This window comes from Phyllosticta capitalensis (assembly GCF_038381095.1).
Source record: "Phyllosticta capitalensis strain CBS 128856 chromosome Unknown BKA78scaffold_7, whole genome shotgun sequence".
Lineage (NCBI taxonomy): Eukaryota > Fungi > Ascomycota > Dothideomycetes > Botryosphaeriales > Phyllostictaceae > Phyllosticta > Phyllosticta capitalensis.
The window spans coordinates 205,096-225,220 of record NW_027117445.1 but is presented as its reverse complement, the minus strand read 5'-3'; the positions used below and the strand labels follow the sequence as shown (position 1 = coordinate 225,220).

Below are 20,125 nucleotides of genomic sequence, written 5' to 3'. Positions count from 1 at the left end.
ACACTTGACCTTCTCTCTGTCTTTTCCTGCTCGTATTTACCCCCTTACCAAGGCCGCCTAAATCAAGTCTCAGCAATCAGCAATACTGGCGTACCGCAACTCCACCTGATGATGGAAAACACCACCAATCCATGATGTTCTCCTTACCTCTTTCTCCTTACTCCTGGACGTTGCAGTCTTATGAGACTGCGAGCGTGGCAGCTCCAGCCAGAACAGTGTGGTGCCATTGCCATTGCCATTTTACTTCCACAGAGTCAGTTCGTGACAAACATGGGCGCCATCAGCGCCGCAGGGCACGAACTCTGTGGAGAGAAAAGAGTGGTCGAGAGTGGGGAGGTTTTTATACGCGAGAGGTAGACAGTAGTGGCACATGACCGCCAGATGTGCACGAGACCTCTGCGCAGGTATAAGACCTCACCTTTCCACGTCCACCTCGCTTTCAATTCTGCACCAGTCAAGGTGACGGCGCAATTCAGGTGAACTTGAAGCAGCAGCTTACTGTGGTCGCATGTCTGCTGGTGAGTGCTACTGTTGTTCGTGTGCTTCTAAGTCCGCTGGAGCGTACTTGGCCTTGCTTTTGTTTCCTTCTGCCGCTACGTACTCTGCTGCTCTTTGCTCTGGCACCCCTCCCTCTGTCACTTGGTCAGCTATATCTTATCCCAGCAATCAGCAACACCGGATATTGCATGGCGCCATCGTACCCCTGATGATGGAGGACATCACCTTACAACGCTTCCCCTTCCCCTCCCTTTCCCCTACTCCATAGAACCTGACTTACCTGGGCGGACGAGACAGCGAGCCACCACAAGAGCAACAGCCACGACAGTGTCTGCCATTGCATTGGATCCCTTCCATAGAGCCAGTGAGCCATGCATAGTTGTCCGCACATGTCTGCGCTGCAGGCCACAGAGTCCATGGACAGGAGAAAGAGTCGGGGAGTCGAACGCCTTATATACGCATGAGGAAGGCAGCATGGACGCAGAAGCATGCGCACATGACAGCCGTAGCGCTTGACCTGAGTCCTCAGTGTATGGGTATAAAAGCCACGCCCTCCTCGCATCTTTCTTGCTCTCGACACCAAGGAACCAACGGGAGGACACAAGAAGACCTTGTGCTTCAGGAAGGAACACTCTGTCGTTTGTGCCTGCGTCCTGGGATCTGGATTTCGATGAGAGGAAAACACTCTCTCGTTCTTGCGTCTTTCCTGCTCGTTGCCGACTTCTTCTTGTCCTTGTATTTGCTCTTGCTCGCCAGATTCCTTGTCCACGAAAGCCACAGATCAGCAAAGACTGAATCATGACGGCGAAACGATGATAGTCAACAGCATCAATTGAGCATGTCGGCTACCATCTGTGCTGACTGTCCGTTCATCCTGCCCGCCGGTGACTTTCTAATCGACTGCGGGAAAACCAAAGCACGACAGTGGCCTATCCGCAAGTAGCAGTTCTCCACGGCGGTCCGCGGGGCGCGCTCCACGGAGGACAGTCGCCCATTCCGAATTGAATATCTTCTCCACGGAAGGCAACCCCTGTTGCTGGTTGAATGGAAGGACTGAGGAGAGTGGGAGGGGTTTTATAGGTGTGAGATTGACACGAGCAGGTCTGGTAGGGGATGGGACATGTGACGTGCACGGAGCTAGAGAGAGAAAGGGACAGACGTGACTATTCCACAGGTAGCCCTCATGAATACACGCGCAAGGTGACTGTCAGGTTGGTTTGGGGTAGACTGAATGCAAGGAGATTCTTCATCGTGTATCAAACAAGACATGTACAGTTCTCAGACAGCTTGAAAACTCCTTAAAAGAAACCAAAGCTCTTTTCATTTTCACTTACATGTCAAAAATACAGCCAAAACACTAAGTCGCATCACCTCTTGACCTCAGCAAACCTCGCCGCAAACCACTCCATGGCCTGCAGCTCAGCACGAATGCCGGCCTCGCCCTCCTTCGGGTCTTCTGGATTCCCGCGCACCGCCCAGCCGTGATGACAGCCGGGATACCAAACGACCTCGTGCTTTACGCTCGCATCAAGCTGCATCTTGCGCTCCAAAATCTCGCGCGTGCGATCGACATCTTCCTTCGGATAGCGCGCATCAATCGCAGCGGCAGCAACGCTCGTCGGCTTCACAATGGCCTCAATATCATCGGGAATCTTCATGAGGGACGGATGCGCGGCAAACGAAGCATCGACAAGCGGCAGCTTCACGCCGTTCACTTCGACCCGGTCCTCGGGGCGGTCGTGCGCCAGTTTGAATGACCAGAAGCCGCCCCAGCAGAAGCCCGCGACGCCGAACGACAACTCTGCGTGCTGCTGGCGCAGCGCGCCGATGAAGGGGTACAGCCGCGCGCGCACGGTGTCTTCGGAGTTGGCGTATGAGAAGGGCAACCAGTACGCCGTAACGCGGGCCATGTGGTAGGCGCGCGACACGGCGGCTGCCAGACCCGTGGCTTCGAGGGCGTGGATAGAGGTCAAGAGGTCAATTGGGAAGGATTTGCCTGGGAGCCGGGGAGGTCAGTCAGGATGCCAACGAAGGTGTCGCAGGTATTTTCATGGACAAGGTTTCTGAATTAGGACTTGCAACGGGCGGGACGAGACGAACCGGCGTGCATTTCGGGCAGGTAGACGATGAAGGGACCCTTTTCGGCGTACGAGTCGGCCAGGATGCGCGTGTTTGGCGACGCCCAGCCAAAGATGTCGGGCAGCACGATGATGACGCCTTTGGGCGTGGTGCCTGCTGGCGGCTCGGCGATGTAGCAGTCGACGCCATGGACCTTGTCGACTCGTCCAGCGGGCGTACCCGTGTGGATTTCGCCGGCGACGCAACACTGCTGGACCATGGTGGATATTGGTTCTTTAGGCAATTGACGGGATATCTGGCGGTTTGGAGAACGACGAAGCGGTGGGCCACGTCGAGAGGGCGAGCTGCTGTCTAGAGACTCAAACGCCGGAAGTATCGAGGCGGACTGGGTGGTGGACAAGCTTGGCTATACTGGAGTCAGTCTAGTCGGAGGTTAGCAGCGCAAGCGGCGTAGAGAAAATTTATGGCAGCTCGACGACCGAGGGACAAGAGGCCCAGCGGACTTAGAGCGGAAGTAGACAGAGCCATGTCGCCGGTATGCCAGGCGAGCGGAAGGCCTTTGTCGTGCATCTGGATTGATTGAAGTGCAGCGAGACGGAGAGCGCCGTGTGGGTGGAGAAGGGAAGACGGAGAGAAGACGCGACCCGAAACCTTAACGCCGTCCCTGCATGCGTCAGTCGCACGAGAACTCTCAACACCATTTTTTCGTCATCTCTTTCGGTCCTACACAACGGCACCAGCATCAATTGCCACGATGGTACATCCGGACATGTTGTCATTTATTTCTTTCAAACGCTGACGGCTGCCTGCGAAAAGGTTCACGCCGAATCTTCCACCTTTGCGGCCGGCATCACCAAAGCGCAGGCCTATGCCCAAGTGCTCGAGCAAGCCGCCGCGCTGATGGACGGCCAGAGGAACTGGGTATGTGAGGGCTAAACATGGCCCTTTGCCCGAGATCAAATCCAGGACAAGCGCTCATCGGACCAAAGGTTTGGTACGTCGACAACCACCATCAGCCCACCACCTACCTGGACCAAACAAGGCCCAGCTGACAATGCGCACGCAGCAATCTTTCCAACGTCGCCTCCCTCCTCTACCACGCCTACCACTCGCTGTCAGCTCCCTCCAACGCCGTCAACTGGTGCGGCTTCTACGTGCTTGACCACTCGGTTTCCGCCCGCGACCAGCTCATACTCGGGCCCTTCCAAGGCCACGTAGCTTGCCAGACAATCAAGTTTGGCCGCGGCGTCTGCGGTACTGCTGCCGCGACCAAGACGACGCAGCTGGTTCCCGATGTCGAGCAGTTTCCAGGCCATATTGCGTGCGATGGCGCAAGCAAGAGCGAGATTGTCGTGCCCATACTCAAGGACGAGCACTGCGTCGCGATCATCGATGTAGACTGCGCCGAGGTGGACGGATTTGATGAAGAGGATAAAAAGTACTTGGAGGAGGTTGCCAAGCTGCTTGCTGGGGGCTGTGATTTTTAGGATGAGATGACAAGAAAACGAGAAAAGGAAGACGAAGCATGAGAAACGCAAAATGGGCTTGAGCTAGCTGATGATGTATAGAGGCTTTTGGATTTACAGCAGGGCTCATTGTACAGTCAAATGCTGCAAGACCTAGCCAACAGATTCACTACCAAACGCCTCTCCAGTCTACTCGATTCCTGATCTGTGTTCCACTGCTCACCCACTCCAAAACACGCCTTTTTGATCGACCACCAATGGTTGAGAACATTTACAACATCACACGGAGGAAGCCAAGCATCGTCCGCAGCCTCCGAACCCAATCCGACAATCCCTCCAAAAGCAAAGAGCCCAAAAACGATCGTGAACCAGCATCTGGATCCAAGACCGAGTCCTCGGATCCAATCCGATGATGCGCCTTGAAAAAAGCGGAAAGCCTGGCAAAAGAATATCAACTTCGTACGTCTACGGAATCGTTGGCTCCGTCTGGGCGAACGCGGAAACCGTGCCGCCGAGCCGCCTCAGGAATAAATCGCCCTCTTATTGCCTAAAGAGGGAATTTCGGTGGTCAAAACCGCCGATTCCAAGGTTGCGAAAAGCAAAATGGGTTGCAAGCTGAACAGGTTTCCTCCGTCCCTTTCTGAGGGATTGTCTGTAGTTGTTGACACTGATTCGAGGACCATTCAAACTACTCATGTTTATCAGCCTGCAGCTCGGGCAGATCCGCTTATGCCGTCTCCCACCCTCCACTCTCCCCACGCATTGTCTATCAAACCACCCCGCCTTTATCAAAACCTCACGTGATGGACTACTGCAACACCGTCATTACCTCAAATGCTAGAGGTTGGAGTCTTCAAAGATGGCGATGCAGGAGTGAGAAGCTTGAAAAGCCTTGAAGATTAGCGACTTGTGCTTTGGGAAAAATTGTCGTCTACCATGGCATCAGCAGCAACTGATTTCTTTGGGTGGCACCAGGCATCGCCCACCTCATACTTGATCATCATCGGCGTTGTTGTATCTCTGGGCTACTTCATTTACAAGGTTTGCCAAGATCGTCGACTTGAAGCTCCTCTAACTGGTTGGATAGACTGCAACATACACCGACATACCACACATCAAAGGGATACCAGAGATTCCCGGAGCGCTACCCGTGGTTGGTCACCTCTTTGATTTGGGGGATGATCATGCCACAGTCTGCGAAAAGTGGTGGAGACAGTACGCCCTACTTTTACATTTAGATGATTCACTCTAACAGGTGGATTAGATACGATTGGTCCGTCTTCCAAATACGTCTTGGGAACAAGCGTGCCGTAGTATTCAACTCATTCGAAGACTGCCGCAACATTCTCGTCAAGCACCAAAATGCAGTCATTGACCGCCCAACGCTGTACACCTTCCACGGCGTCATTTCCTCAACTCAGGGCTTCACGATCGGCTCTTCTCCCTGGGATGAGAGCTGTAAGAACAAGCGCAAAGCTGCTGGAACTGCCCTCAGCAGACCTGCCCTCCGAAACTACTATCCAATGTTCGACCTGGAGAGCTTTTGCATCGTTCGAGACATGCACAAAGACAGCAAAGCCGGGCAAGTCGAGATCAGTCTTCGGCCATATATCCAACGCTACGCTCTGAACACGACTCTCACTCTGTGCTACGGTATCCGCATGGACGAGGTTTATGACGAGCTTCTGCGCGAGATCCTGCACGTGGGCTCTGCCATTTCTCTCCTGCGCAGCGCATCCGAGAACTATCAGGACTACATCCCGGCTCTCCGATATCTGCCAAACAACGAGAAGAATGCCCGGTCAAAAGAGCTGCGTGCCCGCCGTGACGCCTACCTCAACCAGCTCCTCGACAAGGTCCGCGAAATGATCAAAAACGGCACCGACAAGCCGTGCATCTCGGCCGCCATCCTCAAAGACCAAGAGACCAAGCTCACTGGCGTCGAGGTCAGCTCCATCTGCCTGTCACTAGTATCGGGCGGCTTCGAGACCATCCCCGGCACCTTGACCTCCTGTCTCGGCTCGCTCTCAACGCCCGAGGGCCAAATCTTCCAAGAGCGAGCGTACGCAGATATCAAGCGACACTATCCCAACATCGCAGACGCGTGGACAGACAGCTACCGCGAGGAAAAAGTGCCCTACGTCAAAGCCATTGTCCAAGAAGCCGCCCGCTACTACACCGTCAGCGCCATGAGTCTGCCGCGCAAGACCGTCACCGAGGTCAATTACAACGGCGCCGTCATCCCGCCCAAAACCATGATCTTGATCAATGCGCAAGCGGCCAATCATGGTAAGACCCCTCTACAACCCTCCCTGCACACTCACCAACGCTTTTCTCCAGACATCGACCACTTCGGCCCCGCGGCCAACAAATACGACCCCGAGCGCTGGCTCGACCCCATCACTCCATCCGCCACGCTAGGTCCCTTCACCGAAAAGCCCATCTCGCAAGGCCCCGCCCACCATTCGTTCGGCGCGGGGTCGCGCGCCTGCAGCGGCCAGTTCATCGCCTCGCGCCTCCTCTACACGGCGCTGATCCGCATCCTCAGCTCCTACCGCATCGTGGCCAGCGAGGCTGAGCCGCCCAATACCGACTATGTTGACTACAACCAGTTCAAGACGGCGCTGGTGGCTATTCCAAGGGATTTCAAGGTGAGGTTGGTGCCGAGGGATAGGGAGCAGACGGAGGAGTGCTTGGAGGAGGCGTTTGAGAGGACGAAGAGGCATTATCGGGAGGATGTCAAGGGGTTTGAGGGGGTGGAGGGGTGAAGACGAAGCTGAAGTTGAATCAGGGGGGGCTGGCTGGTTGATGTGGGAAAGATGCCAGCTCGTGCAGTTGAGTGAAAAATGGCAGACTTCAAGAGCTATCTATTGCCATTCAAAAACCGGGCTACGCTGAAGCACCTTCCATAGTGGTAACAAGTGCAATGGAACCTCTCGCCACGGCCAGCGCGCACGGCCACCACGGGATGCGCTTCGCTACCACACTTCAACCACCGCGCAAGAAGCGAAAAGAAAGGCGCCAAAAAGTTTCCAGCTTATAGGTTCGCCAGGAATCGAACCTGGGTCTTACCGCGGAAGAGACTGTCGCCGCGGTAATATGTTACCACTAACCACCAACCCGTTTTGTGTCGTGTGCTGCTGTACGGGTGCAGCGAAATTGTGCCAATATAAAGGCCTACTTGCAACACACTACCACAAGACTTTGACAGTTTTCCACGCGTAAAGCTAAGGAGCTTTTCCAAATCCCCATCCTGGCCCAAGGCGGCAGCACCAAACCGCTAACCGCACTCCTCCCTATCCTTCGACACCACCAACTAAATTCCAACCAATACAGAATTTTTCTTGACCTGGCCCAGTGCTGGTATGACATGCGACTCCCAGGGCAAACGCGAATCTGGCTTGCGAATTAAACCGGCCAGAAGAGACACGAGGTTCTGCGCATTATTCTACGGCCACGGGAAACAGGCACTGGCGCCGCGCTCGTGGCTTGCGTCGCAGCAACATTTTCAACTCTCTTGCAGAACGTCTTCTTTTTCTTTGGCTTGCAAGCCTCTGTTTTCTTTCTCGTCCTTTCACCCTGTTCCTGGCCTTTTCTATTGCTGCAGCCGGGTAGGACCACGGGGTTGTGACAGATAAACCACGGAGTGACCGGTAAGCCGGATTTCGCCCCCTTTCCCGTCCCATATTATTCGTATCACCACTGATTTTCTCTGGTCAATGGCGAATCGACATGAGCGAAGAGGCTGATTTCGCGGTGGGAGGGATTAGAGAAGAGCATCAATGTGCGACCACAGCGCCAGTCCCGCAAACCGACAAACGATGTAGATGACCTGGGAGTCCCTCCAAAAGTCCAAACATGTCTTTTTTCTCCATCCTACCCACCCTAAGGAAACCACCAGATTCCCTGATTGTGAACTCCCCTTCCTTCACAACCAACACCCACCTCCTCCACCTCCTTCGCCCCAAACAAAACCTCCTTCCTAATCCAGCACCTTGGCATCATCGCGTCAGTAGTCACCCACGTGGCTGCAGTGACCATGACCACGGTTGTTATACACTGACACGGATAAACAACAGAGCGCGGGCGGCAGCAGCAATCATCAGCCGCATGCCTGGTTCGTGATGGACAGGAGAGAGTCAGTCGGATGGGCCAGATGGGCAGACGGTGTCGAGTCAGGGACCGCAGGGGTTTGGTTTGGGCGAAGTTGTGCATGGAGGATTCTGGGAAAAGCGGCGAAGCAGCGAAACAAACCCACCTCCCTGCCTCTTCTGAAAACACGGTTTGAATTTGCAGTGAACAAGAGCTTTTGCCGACACTGCAGAATCAGTACATGCCACTGCCCCTCGCTCAAAAGTCCAGCAGCACCAACACCAGCCACCGCGAACACTCCGCGACTCCCGCGACTCGCTCCCCTCCATTATTATTAGCTGTCCGCATTAGCACGCAGCACCGGCAGTTCGTCAGTCGCTCGACTCATGGTCTTATGCATCATCGTCCGTTGATCGACACGTGGTTGGCAGCTCGTGCGTATACGCACGCACGCACGCACGCACAAACAACGAGCGACGACCAGACCACTGGCGACCGTCGGCGAGTCAGCATGCTGGCTCGAAACCTGCCGCATGGAGAAGCGGGTTTCATGCCGCCGGAGGCGAGCATGCGAAGATGTAGAAGGAGGCGGGCGGATGCGGCCGAGAGAGCTGTGGTTTTGTGGTGGTGAGGTGAGGTGAGGTGGCATCGGCTGGAGAGGAAAAGGGAAGGGGAGAGAGAACGACAGAAGGAAGGGAGAGGAGAGGAGAGGAGAGATCGACGTGAATTATAACCTTGGCAAGATCGACCACCTTGGTCATCAGTGGTGTCTGCTTGATTATTGAAAAGTAGGTAGAGGTATGTATGTAGAGACAGACAGATGAGATGACCGCGAGAATCTCATCACTGGTAGATGGTGATGGCGAAGAAGCGGACGGCCAGCGGGCCGTCGACTTCTTCGATCAGATGCAGATGCTGCCTCAAGGTGTCCTCCTCTTCTTCCTTCTCCCACCATGCCCAAACCTTCTTCGGTGCCTCGTACTCTCTCAGCTCTTTCTCCATTTCTCGTCCCCTTGACGCTCTCCGTCAACGATTCGTCCTCCACCATGCTGTACTGTACATTAGAAACACATCTACCGCCGCCACCCCTTAGCTGAACAATCAAAACAACGCCGGGAGCGCCAGATGATGCATGCATGCAATGCAATCCAAACAAACAAACACGTCAGGTATCCGCTCGTGCAAAAACGACAGAAAAGATAGGGGAAAAGAAAACTGCCCGCGGCCATGACCGTCATCTAGGCAAAGGAGGGAGGAGGTCGAGGAGCCAGCGGGGAATCGCCGAGCGAGTGGATGAGGATGATGAGGATGATGAGTAGAGGATGGTGAGTTGGTCGAAGAGAACCGTGTCGCTCGCTTGCTCGCTCGCTCGCATTTACGTGCCGTCGTTGTCATCGTCATGGATGGTCTCGATGATGGAAGAAGAAGCGTCTTTCGCCGCAGCTGCACCGTGCTTGACGCGACTGCGGCCCTGTAATTGCTATACCAGGCTCTCGTCCGACGAGCTGGTCTGCAATCGTGAAGACTTGCGTCCATGCTTCTTATCCCTGCCGCCATTGTGGTACTGGGAATGCGACGCGCCGAAGCCGCCTCCTCCTCCTCTTTCTCCTCCAGCGCTCCCTCCATGTGTCGTTGTCTCCTCGTCCGACCGGTTGAGGCTCATGCTCGGACGCAGCGGGAAGTCGTGCGGGTTGCCCGTCTCGAGGTCCATTTCGGCCTCGGCGACGCGCGTGATTTGGACGCTCTTGCTGACGTGGATGTCGCCCGCGCCCGTGATGACGACGTGGTCGTCGGAGCCCTTGTCCGACTCGTCGCTGCCGTTGCTGCGCCAGCCGCCGCCGCCGCCCTTCTTGACCGTCCCCGGCCCCGTCACGATCGTCGCCGTCGCCGTGTAGTCCGGCCGTAGGTTGCCGAGTGTGTGCCCGTCGTCCTGCGAGCGGAGGTACCCCGTGCGGTTCTTCGAGGACCCCAGTGCGTTGCCGGTGCTCCAGTTGGAAGCGCTCCTGCCCGTCGTGGCTCGAGGGGTTGAGAGCCCGGTGCGGTGTAAGACGTGCTGGAGTAGGGGGCGAAGCGTTGCTATGCATGCGGCGGTCATGCCGATTCCCGGCTCAATCGTACTCCAAATGGCAATGTCGGTCGATTCGTCTAGGGGGCTTTTTGTTAGCACCGGAGTGATTCCATTGGAACGTGAAGCGTACAGAGAAAGTCGTTCCGTGCCGCGAAGCCCTTGATGTAAGGCATGCGAACCAAGGTTGCGGTGCTGCCAATGGCTGCAAAAGCCAGGATACAAACCACAACCACCTTTGTCCTCATGTTCATTTGCAGGTCCCAGACAACGAAACCGGGCAGGACGCCTGGACAGCATTAGCAAGCGCAAGATTTCCACACCGTCATGCGTACCAAAAATCCAATCGGAGATGGATCCCAGGGCGGCGGCGGCGTAGGCGATGCCGACAATGGCGTCGGGGTTCATGCAATTCTCGTTGTTTGGCTTGATGGTCCAAAAGGTCTCCATGGGGCTACACTGAAAGATGAAGACGAAGAAGTAGGCAAAACTGAGGACGAGGACGGCGACGTTCATGATGTAGATGAGAATGACATGATTTCTCTTGACGGCGATGCGCAGAAGAAACAGACCCTAATGAAATCATCGTATAAGACATAGCCCAGGGCGGCGAGGGCGCGGGCGAGCTTACAACTGCAACCTTGAGCATTGCCGTTGCGAGGGTATAAAAGAGCTCGCAAAACCACCACCAACTATTCCCTGTCAGCATCTGGAACAAAGAATTGGATCGGGGTGGACCCACCGCAAGGCCTTCATGATGGCGTCCTTCTCGAGCTCACTGTCTTTTCTGCCTGTGCCGTACACTACACCACCATCCTGGCATATCAGGTAGCCAGTATACAACAGCAAAGCCGACATCATGGCCCAATCGTCGATGCCCCATGACTTGATCAGATAAGCTCGCGTGTAGACTCGCAGGGACATGGCGATCCATGTCATGGCGAAGAAGACTATGTTGATAGCCAGCACCTGCTGGCTGCGGTCCCCCATGGCCGTTGTCGACGGGCGGCGCGCGATGGAGAGGAGGGATATTCAGAGCTCGTCGACATCCACTGGCATATGCCAAGGCTAGCGGACGCTGCAGTGTAAATATCTTTGTGTGATGTTCATCGGATGCGGTCCTCAGGAGGTAAAATTGGGCTGCCGCTGGGGACTTGTAAAAGACCAAGACTTAAAGGGAGTGGGGACCAGGCTCCGCGCAGCCGCTAGGGTGAAACGCAGGAATCTCTGGTCGCTTATCCCAAGTGTCCCGCCCGGCAGAACGTTGCAAATTGCCTGGTTCGAGGCCTTTTTTGGGAGGAGCTATGGTGACCTTGTGCCAGCAGCTTGGGCTTCCGCAGATTCTAACTGGCCGTTTTGCGGAGTCTTGCCAAGGTCAGGCCCGAAAAGGGAGAGCATGCCGGGGAACCGGGGCTACTGCGGCCTTCTGAAAGATGTTGATTGCGCAGTTATGCGACGGGCGTACGTCAACTGTTTGATATCCGTCTTCGCCGTAGCGAAGCTGCCGAAAAGCTTGCCCTGGCCTCTGACATTTGGTTTGCTTGACCAAAAATCTGATATAGCAGTTTGCATGTTGTTGTTGAAGACTCCGGACGAGAGCTCGCCACCCTATTTCCTGATCGCCGGTGCACGGATGGCTCCACGTGTACTTGAAAGGGTTAAGAACAGGGGAGGTGGCACGTTTTTTGATCTTTTTATGCTGGGTTCTCAGAAGTGACGCTCCCGTGCATTCGGTTCCTGCATATTGAAAAGCATCGTCAGCGCGTGCTTCTAGAAAAAGGGTCGAAGCAAAGTTGGGGGCGATATGTCGGGGCTTCGTGATGCTCACCAGATCTACGGACTTGCCGGCTTACTCAAGTACCCTGATCCATGTCGAGCTCCCACGAACCGGGGAAGTTGTTCTTTTCCTTCATAACCTTATAAGCGTGCACATCGCGTTGGATCCGTACGATCATGGCCTCAAGAGGACGACGCAGAATCTTGTAGAGAAAAATACGGCCCGTTTCCAGCCGCAGAGGGGCATCGGTCCAGGGCTCAACGAGTCAGCCTGTCGTCGGGAGACGCACGGGATGCTTTCCGCGCAAGTAGTTCCCGAGCGAGCGGTCCGTGAGCTCTCGGCAACGTGAATGAAGAGACTGGGATCTTCGCTGTTGGATGATGATTGAAAAGGGCCGGCCCGAATCGATGAGCCTCAGTGTGGCAACGGACGGACGGAATCAATTGTGATGGAGAACACTGCAGAAGACTTGCGATATCGCATGTTGGAGATGGAAAACGAAAAAGGGGCAATTTGACCCCGTTCGTCTGGCTTCAGGTGAAGGTCAATAGGTCTGTTTCATGCCATGTTCTTGCGCCGGAGATGCTGGAGCAGCGTCCGGATTGCCGGAGCAATGCTCATCAGATTTACGGCCTTTGCAAACCACTCACGCTCGAGTTGCCGTGTCGTTCCGTTGTAGAGAAGTCTTTGATTGATGAGCTGACAATAGTCTCGACCTTGAATGGCCCCCATTCTACATTGTTGACCATAGCGATATTCGGTCCATGCAGAATGATTCAAAGCATTGGCATCCATTTGCCAGCCAGACTAGTGCAAAAGATCGCCGGGAGCAATGCTTATACCCGGCCGAGTCCAGTTGGTAGATAGGAGCTGCGTCCCGCAGACTCACCAATCACAGCGGCGTGGCTAATGACAAGCAGATTGTTGCTTTCGGATTTCGTCCACGACGCTGGTGATGGGCCAAAAGGGATCAAGCGCCCGATACGATCTGCGTGGCTCCATGCTCACAAGGACCCTGATGAAGCACAGCGTACGGCGGTGGCTTGCCTCCCTCGACCGGCAGGGCCAATGCCACTGTTGCTTGGTCAGAAGGGTACGTGGTGGCGTGGCCCGTGCCGGTGGTGTCGCCTGCAAAAATAAGGCCATTCGCGCCGCCAAGAATCCACGCCTCGTCATCGCCATGGGGCAGACTTATGTGCGCCAGTCCAGAGGTAAAGTAGACAAATCTGTACATTAGGTGAGAAAAAGGCCATCTTTGGGCGACGCGATGTATGAGAAGGAGCGGCGTACTGCGGTGCTGGCGCATTGTGGATGCCGCCATCAAAGCGTGCTGGTATCACGGTGTATTCGTTGGCTGTCGACAAGTTGAATGCATAGAGCATAGAGCCGGAGATTCCCGGGGTTGATGGAACGGTCAATGGCGTGGTGAATTTCCAGCATTCCAACGCGGAGTTGTTTTGGGCGTTTGTAACAAGACTGGTCACGGTCAGGTAGCTGTTGTTCTGAGCAGCCACTATGCCGGAGATGGCTGAGACAAGGACGACAAGGGAGCGTGAAAACAACATTTTGGTGGCGGTAAGTTCCTTGGAGGTGTTCCGTGATGATTGCAATGGTGAGAGGAAGATGGCGAGCACGAGAAGATATAGCGTTCGCCGGTGAGCCGCATCCTTGGAATTGATTTTTCTAGCTGCAGTGTAGCGACAATTTGCGAGTTGGGGGCGAAGACAAAGGCAGCCATGCACGTGAAGTGATGGTGATGAAAGGGGTTTGGTCTTTGGAGTCGATGAGGAGGGGAAGTGGAGAGGAGGAACAGTCGGAGGCGGGATGGATGATTAGCAACCCGTCGGATCCGACGTCGGACGCGCTACGTCATTGCAGAGTTCCAGGCGCGTACTCTGTATAATGCCATTTCCAACCTCACTGTCTGTCGCCTCACAGTAATATCCCAATCGCAGTTATAAAGGCTCACAGCTCTACCGAAGTCCTCCTCTTCCATCATCCGGACCTGCGACAATAACCAACGCAACCTCCGCGCAAAACGACTCAAAGACCATCTCCGCGACGCGACAACCAAACCATCACCACTACAACTACAACCACCACAACCACAACCACATCTACCACCATGGCTCTCGCCGGCTCCGTCCAATCGCGCAACCTCCCCATAACACAAATCCCGCTGTCGAGCATCCTGCGCCCGATCCCGCCCGTCATCGACCACGCCAAAGTCGACTCGATGCAGCAGACGCTGCGGGGCGAAAGCTGCACCTACGTGCCCTCGCCCGCGCCCGAGAAGATCGAGCCCGGCAAGCTGCCGCCCGTCGACGTCCTGCACTACCACTCCAAGGCGCAGGACAAGGACTACTACTTTGCCTTTGGCGGCTGCCACCGCTTGCAAGCGTACGACAAGGGCGGGGTTGACATGGTCGATGTGCGGGTGCTCAAGGTCACGAAGCCCATGTTGAAGGTCTATTTGGGCGGCAGTGTGGATAGGATTGTTGGTGAGGAGAACTGAGGGAGACTTTTATTGGTATGTTGCTCGAATGGTTGAGCTGGCGCAGATGCTAATTTGGCATAGGATGGAGGCTATCCTCCAAGTGTACCACTACTTGTACAGCGTCATATACATAGACACGATACCCACAACCGATAGCGGTTTACTCTCTAATATGAGACAGATTTAAAATATACATTTTGCACGGGTGTTTTTACATAGTGAATTGGGCATCGCCGCTCTATTTTGGATCATCCACGTGAAAGGAAGATTTTTCAGCTGTATCGCGTCCCTCTATTGCACGCATCACCTCTATTTCTTGTGCATCTCTTCCCTCATCTGCTGCTTCATCTTCGTCACAGTTCCGCTTCCATTGTAAGCCATGGTCGTGTAAATCATGGCTACGCTGGCACCTGCATTGAGCAGCTTCAAGGCTTGCTCGCCGTTCGTCACGCCGCCCGTCGCCCAAATCTCCTTGGGTTCGTGCGAAAAGGGGCTTCTCTCAATCAAAGCTGAAGGCGGGGTGGCGGGCTTGACGACGGGCGCAGATTCGGCGAGGTCGTCAGAGTTCGACGACGGCGGGTCAGAAGCCTCAGGGAGACGCAGCTGGCCGTTCGCAGCCTGATCCGCAGTCTCTGCCTGTGCAATCTCCTTGACTTCTTCCGTTGGGAGGCGCGGTCCCTTGTCGAGCATTCTCCTGTACCTACCCACCAGCGCCAGAGTGCGGTTGAACATCTGGGGTCCAGAGTAGCCGCCAGTCTCTAGCATCGTATCTTGCTCCTCGGCCGAAAGGATGTAGCCCTTGGGCAGAGGAGCGGGTCTCTTGTTCGTGGTGTTGCCTACAATGACACCGTCCACACCGCTCTCCCAGACGGCGTCGCAGATGCCAGACATTTGCTCATCGCTGTCCTCATCGGGACTGACCTTGACCATGACGGCAGGCTTGGTCTTGCGATCAGCAGTCTTGGCCGCATTCACCACTCCACTGAGAATTCTGGTCAGAGGCTCGACGCGCTGAAGGGTGCGCAGGCCCGGAGTGTTGGGGCTAGAGACATTGACGACAATCACGTCTGCGTACTTGGCCAGGCGGTCGACGCAGTAGACGTAGTCGTCCTTGACGGCCTCAATGTTTCCATCGGGCGTAGTCTTGTTCTTTGCCACCTGGTTCACTCCGGATCAGCACCCTTCTCGGCGCGGTATCCCAAGTTTTGCACCTACCTGGACGCAAAGTATCTTGCCGGGGACCAGACTACCGGGAGGTACGCCAGCAGCACCATCCAAGACCGCTCTCTCGGCATCGGGACCCAATCCAAAGCCCATTTGGTATGCAAATTCGCGGACGCGTTGCCGTAACCTCTGGGCAACATTGTCCGCGCCCTCCGAGTTGAGACCGTACCGGTTGATGATGCCATTCTGCGAAGGTACGCGGAAGACGCGAGGCTTCGCGTTTCCTTCTTGAGGCCGGGGAGTGATGCCACCGACTTCGACGACTGCGGGGCCCATGGCAAAGAGCGGGTCAGGGATCTCGGCATTCTTGTCGAGTCCAGCAGAGATACCAATGGGGTTGTCGAGATTGTGTCCAAATACCGTAACCGTCAAGTCTCCAGTAGCATCAGGGTCGCCGCGTTCCCGAGGGTGAAGGCCGAATCTGTACAGCGTCTCAAGCGCGTCGACGGTAAGACGATGCGCCTTTTCGCCATCGGGAAACAGGGCGCGGATCAATGGAGGGACGAGATGTTGGTGGATGCTCGCGCGCGTGTCCGTGGCGTACAGGTATCCAATTCCGCCGACAAATACTAAGGTTGTTCCGAGGAAGAGGTTTCTGAGACGTCTGGAAAACGAGCGAGCTCCGCTAGCGGCTCCAGCAGCAGCTCCGGCGGCGGATGCTCTGGCAGTCTCTTTGACAGCCTCCTTCACAGCCTCTTGTGCAGCCTCGGCCTTTGCAGCGGTTTCTTTTCCGGCCTCAGATGCTGCTTTAGACGCGCCTTCGGCGGACGTAGAGGAGAGGCGAGAGGATGCGCTCGAGAGACGGTAGCGAGGGATTGGGAGGGGCCTTTGGTGGGCGAATTGCTGGGTCGCGGTTGGACGCGACGCTGCCCAGCGCACTGCGTGCCGTTGCAGCACGTTTGCGCGGATTGACATGGCTGGAGTTGGGCGAAGAGGTGGTTGAGAATCTACGAGCAAGGGCGTCGTCCCACGCTTATGTAAGCGACCCTTCTTCCTTACGAGGCCTGGTAGTAAAAGTCGTGGCACACATAGGAGCTTGACCACGAGAAAACAACAAAGTAGAAGCGGCCGTAGAGTAGTAGAAAGTTTCTATGTTTAAAGGTACATATACAGGGAGCATTTAAGCTCCTTTCGCACTTAATATTATAATTTTCCAAGTCCTTTGCGTTGAATTACAGGGAGCAGTCGTAGCTACGTGTGCCACGACTTTTGCTACCAGGCCTCGTTCCATCCGTCGACGAACAACTTCGATCTCTTCACTCATCAACTTTTGAAACTACCACTTTCTTGATGGACTACAATGACTATTGAAACACTCGAATTCGGCACTGCCGCCTAACCTGGCTCATGGAGCGCCGCAAAATTGCCCGCCGCTTTTTCCTACAAATCAATTGACCTGACGCTTCGCAAACACCGCCAGCCCATGTCCTGCACTTTCGAGATCATCTATCGGGACGGAGCGCTCAACTGGAAAACAAGTCGCAAGTCTTCGAGCTTCGGCATCGGCAGACAATGTCTCAATCTGATTCCTCGTCCTCGTCTCCGTCCTCATCTTCGTCCTCATCCTCATCCTCGTCCTGATCCTCATCCTCGTCCTCAGATGGGGTCTGATCTTCGGACCCAGACTCAAGTTCTTCGTTGTCTTCATGATCGCTCTCGACCGGCGCACGATTGTATCCTCTGAGAATCTTCAAGGATTTCCTCAAGTCAGGTATGGCGATGTGCTGCCTTTCACAAATCTTGATCAATTCCTCCATCCGCCCCTCGAAAGTCGACTTGTCGCGTCCCGCATGGCTCTTCAACAGATGTATCCTTTCTGTCGGGCTGAAATTTCTTGCGAGGTACAAAAGTCCTTTCGAGAGGGGATTGCCCTCCATGAGGAAGTCTTTTCTTACTTCCTGCCCCGTTTCATCGTCTAGTTCTGCAACCAGCTTACCGATTCTTCTCAAAGTTGCGATTGCGCTTACGCGCAATTGGAAAGTCTCGGGCCACGATTGAACCCTTTGCTCAGATCGCACCTTTTGAACGATGGTCTCGATGCTACTGGCGATGAAGCTGGATTTTCCTTTGACCGCCGAGTACTGGGAAGTGACGTTCTGGTCCAATATTTTCCGTATTACGTCCAGGATGACGCTGTCGAAATTGACTTGTGTTTGACCTTCGCGCCTTTGATTCATTTTCGCGAAATAATTCTCCAAAAGAGACCACTGGAATACCTGGTTTTGCACCGCAAAATTGAAAATGCTTTCTCGTATCTGTTCTGGCGTCAGGACATTGATAGCCTCTACCACTACGGCAGAAAATCCCGGAGCCAGAGGACACGCCGCAGGAGTATAGTACACAGGACCGGGCACGCCAGGAGCCAATGCTGGAGGCCAGGGTGCTGAAGGATAAGACGCTGGAGATTGTGCTACAGGTGGACCGGTCGAAGTCCTTAACGGCAGTGCGTTTTCGCCTCATCTCTTCATTGTATTTTTGACAGATGAAGTTGCGAAGAGGTGGAAACTGCTCTGCAAAGTAGACTAAGATGTCTCGTCGTGTATCGGGTGGGAGAGCGTTGACTGCATCGTCCGTTGACACGTCGATTGTCGCCGAAGATTGGTTGTTCCTGGAATGGACTGTGCCGGCCTCAGCGCGAACTTCGACCCGTGTGCGCTTTCCGTGCGATTCCGTTTCGAGTTCTGCATCTCTCAGGCGCTTGTTGCCACTGCTTGACGCATTGAATGAAGAGCTTTCGCCATTTCTTGGGACTCCGGCGACGATTTCCTCACGAGGCGCACACGACCCAGTCATGGGTTCGAGTGTACCATGCTGCCGGCGATTGAATTCTGCGAGACCTAGTTCCATGATTCGACCCCATTCTTCGTTGGACACATTTTTGAACATTTTGAGGGGTTGAAGGAGGAGGTGAAAGGCCAGGGAGCAAAGAACGACAACTCTGGTCAAGAAGTTTGGTGGACGGGCCAATCTATTTGAGGTCTCGTCGAGTTCTTGAGACACGTAGACTGAAATGGTCCAACACCATCCTCGTCCATGGCAACGACCAGCAGCACACGATCTCCAGCTGGGATGCTCCTGGCTCAGAATCACGTGCGACGTGTCCAATTGCGACTCAAATTCGACGCGTCCTTCTCCTGGCCATGCGAAGAACTTTTTAATCGCTCTCTAATTGCTATTTGACGATGATGGTGTTTTGTTCGCATCATCTTTAGGCCAAGTCAGTCATCGGTCCTGCTGCGTCTCCAAACGAGACAGCCAAATTCAGAGAAATTCAGTCAATCCTCGGGCTTCCTTTTGGTCAATCGAAACATGTTTTCTCCCTCTCCCTCCATCAATTCTGGTCTGCGAGAAGTTCTACCGTCACTATTTTCGGAGTGTTTCCTTCATCCTGTCACTTTCCAACGAACGCCAGTCTGCAAGCAGAAGATCAGCGTCACTGTTCCGAGAGAGCGACCGCACCCCGCATAAGGCAGACTGCATTCTGGCAACAGTCGCTCTCATTGTGGAGCGCAAGCCCAGGTGACACCTCCTGACCTGTCAACCGCGCGGACGAAAGGCACGCCAGGACGCCGCCGGACCTACAAGGCCCCGGAGCTCCATTCAACTGGCCAAGGAAACCACAAAAAGAGTTGGGATACCAAGACCGAGTGGAGCTGCTCTAGGGCGCACCAGTTCCGCAGCTCACACTGTCGAAAGATCTGACTTGCAGAGCTTGACCGGACACCAAAGACAGTCAGGATCCACACGTTGCACGCGCATATCTCGTGCAGCGCAGCAGCTGTCTATCTATCTATCGTTGGGACTTTTTGCAATCTGAATGGGCTGGAGGTTTGCGCAAAGCCGGAGCCTACCCCATAAGGCATGAAAGTGTGGGGTTGCCGGTCCCCGCACTCGCAGCACGAACGCAACCATGTCCGCGCCTTGGGCCCCTGTCACCCCTTAGCCGACCCCGCGTACAGCCTCTTCAAGTTTCTGGTCCGTGTGGCTGCTGACATGGTAACACCAAAGTGATTCAATTGGTCAACAATAGCTTTTTGTTTCCTTTTGAATCGCCTGTTTTTCGAATGACAGGAGATAGGCGTGGCCAAACACTCGTCAACTCAATACAGCCATGCGAAAAGAAACAACTTCGTCAGCTGCAGAGTGCCACAGCAAAGGCGAGGCTGCGGCGACGACTTTACGAGCGAGTAAGTGGGGCAAAGACGCAATAGAGGCGATCAGCCCGCGGGGTTCCTGAGAAGAGCTGGGACTGCAGTATCCACTCGGCGTCGTTGATAGCGTCACAGTAACACGGTCAATGGAGCGGAATGAGGCCGCTATTGGACCTCGACAGCCCAACTGATCAGTGTCCAATCATCGCCCAATGTTTGTCCGAGGGAGATCAGATTAGAGATGACGCTGGTGGGGACGCTAAGGAGGGGTTGAGG

The 20,125-nt window shown here is 54.8% G+C and overlaps 11 protein-coding genes and 1 non-coding gene across 12 annotated transcripts; 5 read left to right on the top strand and 7 right to left on the bottom strand.

The window, feature by feature from the left end:
* Window positions 1–459: 459 nt before the first annotated feature.
* Window positions 460–811, top strand: BKA78DRAFT_318013 (uncharacterized protein). The gene has a single exon (XM_066888748.1). It carries the CDS (start codon window positions 509–511, stop codon window positions 764–766), a length of 258 nt encoding a protein of 85 aa, XP_066742336.1. The 5' UTR covers window positions 460–508; the 3' UTR covers window positions 767–811.
* Window positions 460–1,531, bottom strand: BKA78DRAFT_159329 (uncharacterized protein). Its single transcript, XM_066883081.1, has one exon. It carries the CDS (start codon window positions 1,296–1,298, stop codon window positions 756–758), a length of 543 nt encoding a protein of 180 aa, XP_066742335.1. The 5' UTR covers window positions 1,299–1,531; the 3' UTR covers window positions 460–755.
* A 248-nt stretch (window positions 1,532–1,779) lies between these two features.
* BKA78DRAFT_344811 (dienelactone hydrolase family protein) lies at window positions 1,780–3,182 on the bottom strand. The gene is made up of 2 exons (XM_066890469.1): window positions 2,599–3,182; window positions 1,780–2,494 (listed from the first exon to the last, which is right to left on the bottom strand). Exons 1-2 carry the CDS (start codon window positions 2,834–2,836, stop codon window positions 1,866–1,868), a joined length of 867 nt encoding a protein of 288 aa, XP_066742334.1. The 5' UTR covers window positions 2,837–3,182; the 3' UTR covers window positions 1,780–1,865.
* A 70-nt stretch (window positions 3,183–3,252) lies between these two features.
* BKA78DRAFT_318011 (GAF domain-like protein) lies at window positions 3,253–4,472 on the top strand. Its single transcript, XM_066888747.1, has 4 exons — window positions 3,253–3,334; window positions 3,394–3,500; window positions 3,523–3,525; window positions 3,644–4,472. The coding sequence occupies exons 1-4, from the start codon at window positions 3,332–3,334 to the stop codon at window positions 4,062–4,064; spliced, it is 534 nt and encodes a 177-aa protein (XP_066742333.1). The 5' UTR covers window positions 3,253–3,331; the 3' UTR covers window positions 4,065–4,472.
* A 39-nt stretch (window positions 4,473–4,511) lies between these two features.
* On the top strand, window positions 4,512–5,029 carry BKA78DRAFT_318008 (uncharacterized protein). The gene has a single exon (XM_066888746.1). It carries the CDS (start codon window positions 4,647–4,649, stop codon window positions 4,845–4,847), a length of 201 nt encoding a protein of 66 aa, XP_066742332.1. The 5' UTR covers window positions 4,512–4,646; the 3' UTR covers window positions 4,848–5,029.
* Window positions 4,512–6,943, top strand: BKA78DRAFT_372231 (cytochrome P450). Its single transcript, XM_066892732.1, has 4 exons — window positions 4,512–5,084; window positions 5,131–5,258; window positions 5,308–6,332; window positions 6,384–6,943. The coding sequence occupies exons 1-4, from the start codon at window positions 4,980–4,982 to the stop codon at window positions 6,809–6,811; spliced, it is 1,686 nt and encodes a 561-aa protein (XP_066742331.1). The 5' UTR covers window positions 4,512–4,979; the 3' UTR covers window positions 6,812–6,943.
* Window positions 6,944–7,083: 140 nt separating this feature from the next.
* BKA78DRAFT_t126 lies at window positions 7,084–7,165 on the bottom strand. The gene has a single exon. It is a non-coding gene; the product is annotated as a tRNA-Ala (tRNA).
* A 2,279-nt stretch (window positions 7,166–9,444) lies between these two features.
* BKA78DRAFT_159293 (uncharacterized protein) lies at window positions 9,445–11,401 on the bottom strand. Its single transcript, XM_066883080.1, has 5 exons — window positions 10,943–11,401; window positions 10,832–10,892; window positions 10,536–10,773; window positions 10,334–10,489; window positions 9,445–10,280 (listed from the first exon to the last, which is right to left on the bottom strand). Exons 1-5 carry the CDS (start codon window positions 11,188–11,190, stop codon window positions 9,616–9,618), a joined length of 1,368 nt encoding a protein of 455 aa, XP_066742330.1. The 5' UTR covers window positions 11,191–11,401; the 3' UTR covers window positions 9,445–9,615.
* Window positions 11,402–12,947: 1,546 nt separating this feature from the next.
* BKA78DRAFT_354058 (uncharacterized protein) lies at window positions 12,948–13,542 on the bottom strand (the record flags this gene model as incomplete). Its single annotated transcript, XM_066891662.1, has 2 exons — window positions 12,948–13,203; window positions 13,268–13,542. The coding sequence occupies 2 exons, from the start codon at window positions 13,540–13,542 to the stop codon at window positions 12,948–12,950; spliced, it is 531 nt and encodes a 176-aa protein (XP_066742329.1).
* A 560-nt stretch (window positions 13,543–14,102) lies between these two features.
* BKA78DRAFT_354057 (ParB/Sulfiredoxin) lies at window positions 14,103–14,492 on the top strand (the record flags this gene model as incomplete). The annotated part of the gene is made up of 1 exon (XM_066891661.1): window positions 14,103–14,492. The coding sequence occupies one exon, from the start codon at window positions 14,103–14,105 to the stop codon at window positions 14,490–14,492; it is 390 nt and encodes a 129-aa protein (XP_066742328.1).
* Window positions 14,493–14,783: 291 nt separating this feature from the next.
* On the bottom strand, window positions 14,784–16,613 carry BKA78DRAFT_332187 (uncharacterized protein; the record flags this gene model as incomplete). Its single annotated transcript, XM_066889957.1, has 3 exons — window positions 14,784–15,632; window positions 15,690–16,409; window positions 16,578–16,613. The coding sequence occupies 3 exons, from the start codon at window positions 16,611–16,613 to the stop codon at window positions 14,784–14,786; spliced, it is 1,605 nt and encodes a 534-aa protein (XP_066742327.1).
* A 602-nt stretch (window positions 16,614–17,215) lies between these two features.
* BKA78DRAFT_372226 (uncharacterized protein) lies at window positions 17,216–18,584 on the bottom strand (the record flags this gene model as incomplete). The annotated part of the gene is made up of 2 exons (XM_066892731.1): window positions 17,216–18,081; window positions 18,113–18,584. 2 exons carry the CDS (start codon window positions 18,582–18,584, stop codon window positions 17,216–17,218), a joined length of 1,338 nt encoding a protein of 445 aa, XP_066742326.1.
* Window positions 18,585–20,125: the final 1,541 nt, after the last annotated feature.

Coding starts and splice junctions, on each gene's coding strand:
- BKA78DRAFT_318013 (XM_066888748.1), top strand. CDS start 509: ATGTCTGCTGGTGAGTGCTACTGTTGTTCGTGTGCTTCTAAGTCCGCT.
- BKA78DRAFT_159329 (XM_066883081.1), bottom strand. CDS start 1,298: ATGATTCAGTCTTTGCTGATCTGTGGCTTTCGTGGACAAGGAATCTGG.
- BKA78DRAFT_344811 (XM_066890469.1), bottom strand. CDS start 2,836: ATGGTCCAGCAGTGTTGCGTCGCCGGCGAAATCCACACGGGTACGCCC. Junction 2,495..2,598: donor CCTGCCCGAAATGCACGCCG/GTTCGTCTCGTC, acceptor CCCGGCTCCCAG/GCAAATCCTTCCCAATTGAC.
- BKA78DRAFT_318008 (XM_066888746.1), top strand. CDS start 4,647: ATGGGTTGCAAGCTGAACAGGTTTCCTCCGTCCCTTTCTGAGGGATTG.
- BKA78DRAFT_372231 (XM_066892732.1), top strand. CDS start 4,980: ATGGCATCAGCAGCAACTGATTTCTTTGGGTGGCACCAGGCATCGCCC. Junction 5,259..5,307: donor TGCGAAAAGTGGTGGAGACA/GTACGCCCTACT, acceptor CAGGTGGATTAG/ATACGATTGGTCCGTCTTCC. Junction 6,333..6,383: donor TGCGCAAGCGGCCAATCATG/GTAAGACCCCTC, acceptor GCTTTTCTCCAG/ACATCGACCACTTCGGCCCC.
- BKA78DRAFT_159293 (XM_066883080.1), bottom strand. CDS start 11,190: ATGGGGGACCGCAGCCAGCAGGTGCTGGCTATCAACATAGTCTTCTTC. Junction 10,490..10,535: donor CATCTCCGATTGGATTTTTG/GTACGCATGACG, acceptor AATGCTGTCCAG/GCGTCCTGCCCGGTTTCGTT. Junction 10,281..10,333: donor GGCACGGAACGACTTTCTCT/GTACGCTTCACG, acceptor AAAGCCCCCTAG/ACGAATCGACCGACATTGCC.